Source organism: Ascaphus truei, chromosome 9 (genome assembly GCF_040206685.1).
Source record: "Ascaphus truei isolate aAscTru1 chromosome 9, aAscTru1.hap1, whole genome shotgun sequence".
Lineage (NCBI taxonomy): Eukaryota > Metazoa > Chordata > Amphibia > Anura > Ascaphidae > Ascaphus > Ascaphus truei.
Genome location: NC_134491.1, coordinates 31,551,476 through 31,564,063, shown reverse-complemented (window position 1 = coordinate 31,564,063; position 12,588 = coordinate 31,551,476). Strand labels below are relative to the sequence as shown.

Below are 12,588 nucleotides of genomic sequence, written 5' to 3'. Positions count from 1 at the left end.
CTCCAGTCAGAGAGAGATGGATCTCTGACATGTGATATTATACAGCGATTTTTGTGAGTTCTATTCTTACAAATTATAAGGAACAGTAGCAGTAATTACAGTCTGCACTATATATGTTTAATTTCTCTTACATATACCATGGTATCTTCCTGCGCTCCTCCTCACCTCCAAGCAAAGAAATCTCCGTATACTGGGATTAGGAACTGTCCCATCAGAGGAAGTTGAGCTGCTTTATACACTTTTTCATTACTTATTCACTATTTGGTGTAAGGTGTATTTGTGTATTTTTTGTGTTTCACATATAACACTATTTACTATTATCACTTGGGAAGCGCCCAGTCCATCCCTCACTCCCCGTACCCCCTTCCCCCTTTTTTTAGTAATCACTACATGGCATTTTTTGTTGATCCATTAAAAAATATATATTTAAAAATAAAAAGCTTCCGGAATTAAAACCAAAAAAAAAAAATGCTTCAACATGGTTTCCGAGTTTTCCCACAAAAATAAGTGTATTCTCAACAGTCTTCTGCCGTGGAACAAGAACCCCACACGTGCGCCCAGAGACTGTTACTTTTAAAAAATAAACAAAATACATAGTGTTCTTTACGGTAACATTGTTTTTATATAAAAAAGCTTATCTTGTGATTCATGATGGACTCTGATCAAAGAAATCCTAAATACAAAGACTTGCGTAAACAAGGACCCCATATTTCCTTCAGAAGGAAAACATTTATCTGATTTACTGTATCTAGACATTTGCGTTAGACTGCTAAAAACGCCCTGATACTGTGTGTACTTCCTTTGAGCTTTGTATTGCAGCATGATCAGTCTGTGGGACCAGTCTTAAATGCATTACAGCTTGATCTGTCACAGAGTAATATTTTGTACCCATTTTAACATTGATCATTCTACTCATGTTCTTCCTGCAACAAGATGCAAACCCGTGAGTGATTTGGTCCCCTGGAAACGGCTTTTATATAAACAATATAACATTCTTCTTTTAATATTTGTCTTCAGTGTAATTTTCCCGTCTTGGCCACTCTGTTTTACACATGTCCTTGTTTCATAGGTATATTCTCATCAGTAAGCCTGCATCCTGGTCGGAGAAGTTGAGGTCCAAGTTCCTGGAGGGATTTAAGTCTTTCCTGAAGATTTTAGCTTGTATGCAGGTAATTACGCTTTCAATTAGTAGTATGACAGTGGACTTGAACAAGTGATTGGCAGTTACTGCACACTTGGGAGCTGGGGCCAGATGTTTGTTATAACTGGTTTATCAATGGTCTTCACTGGTTTTTTTTTTGGTTTTTTTGCCACTCCACACGGGTTTCGTTCTCGAACTGGTTTTTATCCAATCTTCTGTTGGCTCAGAAAATGATAACAATAAAATGTAAAGAAAATCCCCAACAAAACCTTGGCTTATATAAGTGTTTATTCAATCTGATTTGTACTGCATGTATCTGGAACCAGAGTTTCAATATTTTGAATGAAGAGCTTTCGCTGGATAAACACATTTATATACTTCCTTCATGACTGGTGGTGGCATAGATATACTGTACTTCAATACAGCTTCCTGCCTTTTCTGAAAAGACATAGCCTTGGCAAGCTCATAACCCAACCCCACTATTTTGTATGTATATATGTGTCAATTGGGGTGGTACTGGGATAGTGAGCTAATATGTATATACTGTACAACAGCATTGGGGGTTTCTTGTCTCTTTTTTTTTTTTTTTCCTGAAAGGACACTCGCTCATGGTTCTGATACCAGCTTCATGATTCTGATAGCAGCTTGTGTTTACTTCCAGGGGATTCAGATGCAGAGCTCTACAAATGATTTGTTTCCATTGTCTGTTAGCTATACAGATTGATAACCACCATAATCTTGCAGCCTCATATGATTTTGTGGATGTAGCGTAGAGAGTCCAATAACATTTTGCCCTTTCCATGGCAGGGCATGGAGGTAATAAGGAGACAGCTGGGGCAACACATTGAGATGGATCCTGACTGGGAAGCCGCCATAGCTATCCAGATGCAGCTAAAGAACATCTTACTGATGATCCAGGAGTGGTGCGCCAGCGACGTAAGAACATGTTCCATGAGACGCAGACTCTTTGCCTTATTTCTCACTCTCTTTTTAGTACAGTGAGATGCTAATTAAATCGGGAAAATTATCATGTATCCCACCCGTGCGTATTTGAAATAACTTTGCACGGTAATGAAAAAATTAACTGATCCATAGAAAGGTACATACAGGTGTAATTACTCAGTGACGTTGGCATAAAGTGTAAGGCCTTTCTACACCTTCTCTACCAACTAATAGTTTTTTCCCCCGCTAGTATTCAAGATCTGTTTAGTCTAAAAGCCTCAATAACCAAAAGTACAAACTATATTATATGTACCTCCTATGTTCATGACTAATTAAGGGTTCATACTTAACGGAGGAAATCCTACAGATGTAGCTCCACTTAATGATCGCGATGCCGTGGGAAGCTGCGGAACCCTGACACCAGAAACACTCTTTGGGGTAGTCCCATTCTGAAGAGCAGACCCCCGAGCCCCCACAGGAAGCTGCAGATCTTACTCTCCTCACAGCCGCAGCATTAAAAGCGAAACGCAGCGGCTCGGAGGACACAAGGTCTGGCCACATCTGTACTTGAGGGATTTCAGAGTTTCCGTTAACATGATCTTGATATAAAGTAGTTCTTGATAAATGTACATTTGTTGCCATTTATAAAAAGCCCTAAAGTAATTTTAGATCAATATTTCTATGAAACCTGGACTATTTTGCAATAAAAATGCCAAAATTAACTCAAATGCAATGAAATAGACTCCATATGTAGAACTGCATCTTCAAAGGTAAACTGGACTCCTCTTGGTTTTTAAAAGGGTATTGGGTGCCTGTAGTACAGGTGTTAATAATATATAGATATTTAAAGGAGTTGCGAATCTGAAAGTTTCTTTTTTTTTTTTTTTAAATTCCCTTTTTTTCAAAAGCTTAAATATCTTGAGTTGTTACTGCAAGTGGTTTGGAAATTGGTGCAGGTCTAAATGTTTTGAGACTTGGGAATAGTTTCAATTCTCAGTAGTTATAGGGTGGTCATTTTGAATATGAAAAGCAGCAGACCGGAATACAAATATTTATGCTGCAGAAGCTGAGAACGCCTCACTGGAAGCCTTCTCCTATTTCTTACTGGTAGACAATCGGTTCTCAAACCTATTCTCAAGGAAACCTGTCCGCAGCAGATTTTATGGATTAACTATTCATTTGCAAATGTACATTAAGCACTAAAATAACACAGAAATAAAAAAATGTTTTTCTTATAGTCAAGACATGGGCTTCTTTAAAACATAGTTACATTGTAGATGAGGTTAAGAAAAGACATGCGTCCAAGTTCAACCTATGATAAATTTTAACGACATATACTTAATCCCATATCCGTATTTACGGTGTATTGATCCAGAGGAAGGCAAACAAAAAAACCCCAGTGACATATCATCTAATGATATCTCATAAGGGGAAAAATAAATTCCTTCCTGACTCCAAGAATTGGCAATCAGATTAATCCCTGGATCAACATCCTTCCCATGTTTACTTATTTGGTATATCCCTGTATACCTTTCCTTTCTAAAAAGATGTCCAACTTTTTTTAACATATCTATTGTATCTGCCATCACAGTCTCCATGGGTGATGAATTCCACATTGCAACTGCCCTTACTGTAAAGAACCTTTCCTTTGTTACTGGATGACCCTGTGTCGTTTGTTCTACCCTTGGGATGAAAAGTTCTTTTTGTATTATCCCTAATTATATATGTTTATAGTTATAGCCTCTTAGACACACTTTTTTTTAATGTAAATAAATCTAATTTAGCTAGCCTCTCCTCATAAATTAAATTGTCCATCCCCTTTATTAATTTGGTGGCTCTTCTCTGCACTCTAGTTCCATAATGTGTTTTCTAAGGAGTGGTGCACAAAACTGTACTCCATATTCAATGTGTGGTCTTAATTATGCCTTTTTATAAAAGCATTAGTATGTTTACTTCCCTTCCATCCATTGCCCGTTTAATGCAAGATAAGATCTTGTTTGCCTTTAGCAGCTACTGAATGGCATTGGGCACTATTGCTACGCCGGCTGTCTGCAAGCACTCCGAAATCTTCTCAAAGGATTCTCCTAATGTATCACCACCTAATTTGTAAATTGTCTGTTTATTCTTGCTTCCCAAATGCGTAACCTTACATTTCTCTGTATTAAACCTTATCTGCCATTTACCTGCCCAAGATTCCAGTCTCTCCAAGTCTTTCTGGAGAGAAATTACACCCTGTTCTGATTCTCCTACCTTACTAAATTGTGTATTATCAGCAAAGATGGAGACTTTGCTCTATACCTACCTCAAGGTCATTAATAAACAATTTAAAAAAGCAGGGGTCCCAGTACCGATCCTTGAGGTACTCCACTCACAACTTTAGTCCAAGCTGAACATTTTTCATTTATTACCATTCTCTGTTGTCTATCCTTCCACCAGTTTTCAATCCAGGTGCAAATATTTTTAGAGTCCAAAAACCGTTTTTGAAAAATCAATATAAACCCTACATGATCTGCTATCTTATTCATAACCGTTTAGCTCGCTTTCACATTTCTGGTCAAATTGTTATGAAATGTGCTCCTCGTGCCCCTGATGGGGGGATATTCAATTCATCCACTCTCCTTTGTGTAAATGAATGCACATCTGAATTAATTACAATGTGTAGTACACACAAGGCAGTGCGTGCGCTTGTCTGTGTCCCATTTAACACCATACAGTTCCAAAGTGAGGGGAAGCCGTTTCAGGCGAGGAGAATCGTGCTTGTGCAGCCAACACAACACAGACAATCAATTTCTTCAAAGTGCCGGTCTCCTCTGGGAAATGGATACAATGTAAAACTCTACTCACAAGTTCACAATGTAATTCTCCATTTAACGTGAGAACCAAGAACAGGGGAAAGACCACGTTTCGGGTCCCATATGGACCTTTCAGCAGATCAAATGATGAAAGGTCCATTTAAAACCATGCCTTGCTGTCTTCCCCCATCACTGGCTCAGTTAATCGCTTTGGTTTGTCACTCTTGAAATCCTATCCCACCGGGGAGTTGGCTGCGTTCTATATCTTATCTATCTTCTTTATCCAAATTGAAGGAGGCGGTATTGCTAAAAGCCTACAAGGAGTGCCACCGAGCTGTCTTGCAGTGCAGCAGCCCCAGCAACTCCCGGGGGAAGACGCTGATCGAAATGTGTGGCCATTCTTATGAGAGCCACCCATACAGTGTGTCCAGGGAACCAGTCAGCATACACCTGCCGCTCTCACGGACGCTGGCCGGTGGGTACTCCAGATGAACACACATCCTTTCTCTATTTAAAGCTATAGCAGTTTTCCAACATATGTTGGTGTTCCAGTGTTTTGAAAGCTCTTAGCCATGTAACATATACTCATACTTTTTTTTAAGTCTGTGTTTGTCTTTGTATATATATATATTTTTTTTTTCTGTACACTTGTTTATTAATATTTCTTTCAGTTACGTTGTCTACCCAGTTAAAAAATATAATAACTATATTGGTTGTATTGTGCATGCATAATATATAGTTTGATATGCTGCTCATACGACATTTGATGAGTACCTCTCATTTATATAAGAAGTGTGGATGGATGTAGGATAACTTCACTAGGTTTAATGAGTAAATTGTACAACAAAATGGTTTTTGAAGGGTATGGAAGCATCAGCCTAGCAGGTCTCCAGTATCAAAAGTGAAATTCACTTTCTACAATTTTACCAAAAGATTTCATTATTTCTGTCATTTAACATTAGGGGTCATATAAGTTGTAAGGCACCTTACAACCCATTCAAGTTAGTAAATGAGGCCATAAAGCATCTCTAATGCCACATCAAAGTCCCTTAACCTTTGTGTAAGACAACGGCAAAAAAAAACCCCATTCATTGTGTAAAGGGAGGTGGTTAAATATCCTTGAATAGAGCTTTATGAAGAAACGTCCGCTTCTCGGCCTATTGCTTAATATGCTGGGACGTGGTGTTTGAAAATACTTGAGGTTCTTTGATCTAGGCCACGTACTGTACTTAAACTGTCATCAGAAAAGCATTTTGAGACTCATCCCTAAGACCCGGGGCACACCCTCTACTCCCCTGTCATAAGTACAGTGCGTCTCCGATTGGCTCGCCAATGAAAATACTTTTATCTAGTGTGTGGAAATACAGATTCTTTGTTCCAATAATTATGGTTCGACACAGGCTTTGCAGTTCCAAATATCTTTTTATTCTTGAGGCAGTTTACAATACCCAGCCCCAGGTATATAGGCCAGGAGTGCTCAAATTTTGATGCTGCGCCCGCCTGCCTGCTCGCGGTTCCCCTCCTGCTCGGCTCCAGCGTCAAATGACGTTGCATGGTCATGCGATGTCACGTGACCCCGCTGCGTCACTTGACGCTGGGTTACCATGGCAAGCGTCGCTGAAGACCAGGTAGGAAAGCTGCAGAGGCCTTGTGCAGTCCCCCCAGCTTTTAATTTAAATTCCCTGGGGGTCAGCGCGGTTCCTCTGTAGCCGCCACTTCCCCGCTGGAAAAATCTCCCGCCCCTCCTGGGGGGCGCACGCACCCCACTCTGCGCCCCCCTGGTATAGGCTATAGTACAGGTTATAAGTGGAGGACAGCCGTGAGCATATTTTTCTGTTCTGACGTGTCTATTCTCAGACATGATTCATATAGCAAGTCATAGCTACTAAATTAACAGATTTATAATTAATAAGTAATAACATTAAGAAGTCAAGAGCTGCGTATAATAACAAATAGAACAAAATAATATGGGCTGTATGCCCAGGCTAATCTAAACCTTGGGCAGACTTCATCTTAGAAATTCTAACTTTTCTACAAAATAATAATTTTCCCTTAAATGTGATTTTTTTCTTTTCTTTCTAACATCCCACAATCCGTTCAGTCTGAATAGAGTCTGGGGAAACAAAATGGATACAAACAGACAACACAGATTCCGAATCACTTGAATTCCATTTACAGTCTTCCCTATATGAGGGAACGTTTTAGTCTCATTCATTTGAATGGAGCCAAACTCTTCAGAACATATAAGATCCTAAGGAGGAGTTTTTGACCAAGCTCTGATGAGGGGTATCTGTGCTTGAACCCATGTTCACTTCCATTCAAGTCAATGGCAGTTGGCACCAGATCGAGCTCCAATAATACCCCTTATCAGAGCTTAGACAACTCAGACCTAAGTGAGATATTTAGACCGTCCCCAACAAATCAATGTATATATTTATAGAAAGATCCTATTAAAAAAATGTTTTTTTACTAAATGTTGATGCAAACTTTAATACTAATTTAATCAGATCGCGACCACATTTCTTTTTCAGGTCTACATACACATATGAGTAGGACCGGAGCCATCACAAGACTGCCTGAGGTTATTTCTCTTGTGAGTAGCAGCTCATTATTCACTGCCTGTTGTCATTTGTAATTGTTGTTGTATGGTTTGTAAGCCGGGGACAGGGCCCAACAGTGCAACGCGGTGACGTCTAAAGCCATGGAAAAGCCGGGCGGAGCAGCCTTCTATCTAATGAGCGCACCTGTGAAGTGGGACGTTACCAAAATCAGCAGCACTGCTGGCTCTCTGCTATCTGTCCGTGACACATTACAGCGTGTGAGGTCATTAGAAGGGGAATTATACGGGGTTCACTGAACAGCACATACTGGTGGCAGCATGTGAAAATATTAATACATGAACGGGTGATTATATGAAACACGGAAAATCTCTAGCATACGTGGTTTAATAGTCTGTATAAAGAGATCAACATCTCCTATAAACATACCATGTATTACACAATGTAACCTGGTAAATCGTTCTTATCTCTCGCCGTTTACTTGTACTAGTTGCTTTCAGTAATGTTATTATTACATTGATTGTAACTACTTTCAGTGCTAGAGGGCCCTTGCTTGGCAATGTGTTTTTTTTTTTACATCTCTCAAACTAAAAGGGTATAATCTCTGAAAGCTACTGACGTAGGATATATATATATATATGTATGTATGTATGTATATATATATATAATTTATTTTTTTTCTGCAGTATTATAATTTGACTTTGGGTAAAAATGGCCAGCGTTCGCGTGCGTCACTCATTGCATCCCTTTTGTAATGGTAATGAATCGGAAGTAATGTGGGACACTATCGCACAGAAATTCCTGTTGACTTCGATGGGCATTTCTACCATCTTCATTCAGACCCGTGTATTGTTGCCATACTTACTTGTGCATTTTCCATCGCCCTCTCTTAATCAGGAAGAATTCCAAGTGGAGCTTCTGGTTGAATATGCCTTAAGATGCCTGGTGCTTGTCGGGCAGGTGTCTGCCGAGATGTGGAGGAGGAATGGCCTCTCACTCATTAGCCAGGTACAAAAATGTGTGCAGAGATCGTCACGAGCCTTAAAAAAAACCTGTTCCCCCAAACACCAAAACTTTTTTGTCCTTCAAATCTTACCTGGCCAGAACTTAATGGTGCCACTCTTGAGAGGTGTCCCTATTTTTGGCCCGAAACATTGATCTTGTATTTAACTACGTCTTTTATTAAGACCATGAGCGCAGTTTGTTTTCCCTGTATTTGCCACTCCTGAGAAGCCTGAATTACAATGGATGTAGGGATTGCAGCCTCTAAAGCTGCAAACGTGTAAATCCACTTCCACTCTCGCACGTCTCACAATCTTTGCAGCTCTGCTGTTGGGTCGCAATAAAAAAATAATTGCATTGGAACATACTTGAGAAAAGAAGTGTTGCATATGGGAGAGGGTTACATGTGGCATGTCTTGTGTCATGACACGTTATACTGGTAGATTTGCGCTCTAGCATTTAAAGCATAGATGCGTAATTCACTTTTACCGGGATCCCTGCAAAACTCACATTGCTTCTTAATATACTGTATCTACATATACCATCCATTTATTTTAACCTAGAGATGTTCTACAAGCTCAAGTTGTTAATGCTGTCCTGTTACTTCCAGGTCTTCTACTACCAAGATGTTAAGTGCAGGGAAGAGATGTATGATAAAGACATTGTTATGCTTCAGGTAAAGTTTATTCCACTGTACAATACAGTAATTAATCATTATTATTTTTGTATTTGTTTCCGTCCCCCCACACACGTTTATGGGGTACAAAACGTAAGAATGGGATGGGTGGATACCGAAATAATAAAAGGAATTTTAAAACACTTTGTAAAAAAATAAATAATCTGAAATGAAGACAATATATTCGAACATGTAATTCTGTGTGTAACTAATTTGTATTTTCTTACATGAGCAAAACTTTTTCTGACGCACAGGAAAGCAGCAGCTCCATTTCATGATCTGCCTTAATTTGACAAAAAGTGGCTTGACAATGCTAGATTATTAAGGCCCAACGTCCCCTGTGAATTTTGTGAGGTTCATTGTGAATTGCAAAGGGAACTGCTAGATGTTTGCACGTCTCTATGTACAATGAATGCCCAGTCTCTTCGAACGCTCAGTAAATCACACGGCGTGATGTTCTCGGCAGGTTGGTGCATCCTACATGGAGCCAAACAGCTTCCTGCTGCTGATGCTGCAGAGATTTGAACTTGAAGATGCCTTCTGTAAAGCCGCGCCCGCCAAAGACATGGTAAGAGATTAGCTGTCAGAGATCAGATGCTTGTCCAGAGATTTTCCTGATTACATGATAAATCGCCCTATGTGATTAAAGACTGTGATTAAGGAACAATTTGATTAACCCTTGACGTTAAAGCTGTCGTCTCATTTGACCACGTATCTGGGAGTCGCAATTAAAACAGCCCCACTATCCATTGGAGATCATGTTTTACTTACTTGAGCATCTTAAAAGCAGCTAAAGCTGAAATCGTCCCTAACTAACCCCAGTTTGGGCCGGAGGGTCCTGCACAGCTGAACAGTGCTATCTTTCCTGGGACCCTTTTTCCTTGGAAGCTTACAGGGGAAGTTAACCGGTTTAAATCTCCCCCCACCGCAAACAAAATGGCTGCTTAATCTCTGGCCAATCCGAAAGCCTCATGGGCATCAGCCAGGACTTCCTTTTTAACAGCCGTTTACCTCCCCTTTAAAAACCAGGAAGTAATGCCAGTAACTTCACTGGTCAATATCTCTGGAACCAGAGGGTCTCCTGAGCGGAAAACCGCACGGCTCAGCTCTGGAGGACCCTCTTGTCCTAACCGGGTTAGTTAGTGAGGAGTTCTGCTTTAGGTAAAAATGCTCAACTAAGTCCAATTGCTAGCTTTTTTTTTTTTAAAGTCTATTCAATAGGCTTCAAGTTACCTATACATCTTTTGTTGGCGGTTCTTACCTTATCAAAAAAGAATGCTACATTGAACCCTAGTGTGCCGGAGGGGCTGCGGCAACGACCCCTCCGGCACACGTGATTACCAGATGACGCAGTCGCTGCCTGTAAGATGCGTTGCACAGAACGCCATATCCCCTACAACAGCAAGCAAATTAGATTTTGCCGCAGCTACTACTTCTTGGGGTCCCTGGCGTGCCAGACCCTGCGACATAGTCACTACATCCTTGTGCACCCAAAGGGTTAATTCCTAAGGTGTAGCTGTCAACCTGACATTTTATAGCATTTTGTGTAAGATTCAGAACAGTGCCCAATTATAAAATACAGTATATCCCTGAATCTTATTTGACATCGGTATTTTCCTCCCTGAGTACGTGAAGTTTGTCCAAGTGCGAAGGGATTCCCTTTTACTGGCGTTTCCGACGTTTTCGCCAGCCAGCTCCTGCCCCGGCATCACCACGGGAGGAGGGAGGAGTAGCTCAGTGAGTAAAGACACTGACTCTGTAGACATGACACTGGGTTTGAATCCTGGGCCTGGTTCAATTCCCGCTGTCGGCTCCTTGTGACTTTAGGCAAGTCGCTTTATCTCCTTGTGCCTCAGGCACCACGATTATGGATTATAAGCTCCTCAGGGCAGGACTGTGTCTATCAAAATTCCCATGTGCTGTGTCCTGTGCACTATACTGTAATTGTGAAGCACGGAGTCCTATTGGGAGAAAAGTGCTATATGAAATTTATTATTATTATTATTATCACTACCACGAGTGCTGCTTCCAGCATCTTTTCTTCTATCATCAATATTTTGCCAAAATAAAAAAAACTCTAAAAGACTTAACATTTTACCGGTCTAATTACAGTTCATCTTTGAATGATGCATCTAAACTTATCCTAAATGGTGTCCTGTAATCACACTGCACCTACATCAATATCAAATTGCAGCAGATAGGTATCCATGGCGCACACGAGGTGAATAAGTGAGTTCAAAATAGTGACAATATAACCGTGCAATTACAAATGCAGACCAAACATATCACTGATCTTCTTCTGCAGCAGTTTCCTCCATGTCGTCATCGTGTTGAATCCCGTGTTCTGGTATGTAGCAAAACCTCATGCAGAGGGAGACACATAGAAACCCAGATGGTATAATAAAGTTTTACTATAGGCCACATACAACATAGAGGGGAAATGAAACACTCACACTTTCCCCACTGTTTGAAAACAATGAGCGACTTGAGGCGCTTTCTAACCTTCCGCCTAGTTCCGGTCCTCCGTGTGCACGGCTTTGAGAATTTGGCAAAACACGTAGGGTCTTTAGGTTCCTTGAGGCCACCATACCTGGAGCTCAGTCAGCTGATGTCCTACAGTCCCGCAGTTCGTAGTACAGAGAGGCGGACCGGGAAGCCGTGCACACGGAGGACCGGAACTAGGCGGAAGGTTAGAAAGCGTCTCAAGTCGCTCATTGTTTTCAAACAGTGGGGAAAGTGTGAGTGTTTCATTTCCCCTCTATGTTGTATGTGGCCTATAGTGAAACGTTATTATACCATCTGGGTTTCTATGTGTCTCCCTCTGCATGAGATTTTGCTACATACCAGAACACGTGATTCAACACGATGACGACATGGAGGAAACTGCTGCAGAAGATCAGTGATATGTTTGGTCTGCATTTGTAATTGCACAGTTATATTGTCACTATTTTGACCTCACTTATTCACCTCGTGTGCGCTGTGGATACCGATCTGTTGCAGTTTGTTTCATTGCCGTTGGAAAACCACAGGTATCTGGCAGCACCTGGTGTATGAGCACTTTTTTACAATTGTATTTCACTATTTATGGGACAGATTGTCCAAGATTATTTCACTTATCACCAGCACGTGATTCACATATTGGTATATGGGTTTGCACTTTATTTTCTATTTCATCAATATCAAACTGCAGGGTGACAGAATCTAATTATCCTCTACATTCTGTTTCTGATGTATTTAGGACTTGACAAGGCAACGTAACATCCTAATTGAAGAAATGCTTCAAGTTCTTATTTATATTATCGGTAAGCTTCTGTTTCCATTCCTGCTAAATCCATGTTAATTATAAGATCTCATGGTATAAAGGAACACTACAACAAATGGGATTTTCCTGTTTTATATATGCGCCTAAAACGGTTTTGTGTACAACAAAAGTATTAAATGCATTTTAACGTTGAATGGATTGCAAGCTCCTTTGCA

General features: G+C 40.4%; 1 protein-coding gene across 3 annotated transcripts in view; it reads left to right on the top strand.

The window, feature by feature from the left end:
- Positions 1-12,588, top strand: part of UBR1 (ubiquitin protein ligase E3 component n-recognin 1) — a 108,751-nt gene that overhangs the window by 64,016 nt on the left and 32,147 nt on the right. For 2 of the 3 annotated variants that reach the window (XM_075614280.1, XM_075614279.1), the window contains exons 13-21: positions 1,070-1,169; positions 1,949-2,077; positions 5,170-5,350; positions 7,407-7,468; positions 8,331-8,441; positions 9,046-9,111; positions 9,578-9,679; positions 10,738-10,848; positions 12,350-12,413. In XM_075614280.1, the coding sequence (XP_075470395.1) occupies positions 1,070-1,169; positions 1,949-2,077; positions 5,170-5,350; positions 7,407-7,468; positions 8,331-8,441; positions 9,046-9,111; positions 9,578-9,679; positions 10,738-10,848; positions 12,350-12,413 (926 nt within the window). The remainder of the gene's footprint in view (positions 1-1,069; positions 1,170-1,948; positions 2,078-5,169; positions 5,351-7,406; positions 7,469-8,330; positions 8,442-9,045; positions 9,112-9,577; positions 9,680-10,737; positions 10,849-12,349; positions 12,414-12,588) is intronic. The other variant, XM_075614281.1, reaches the window with a different exon arrangement.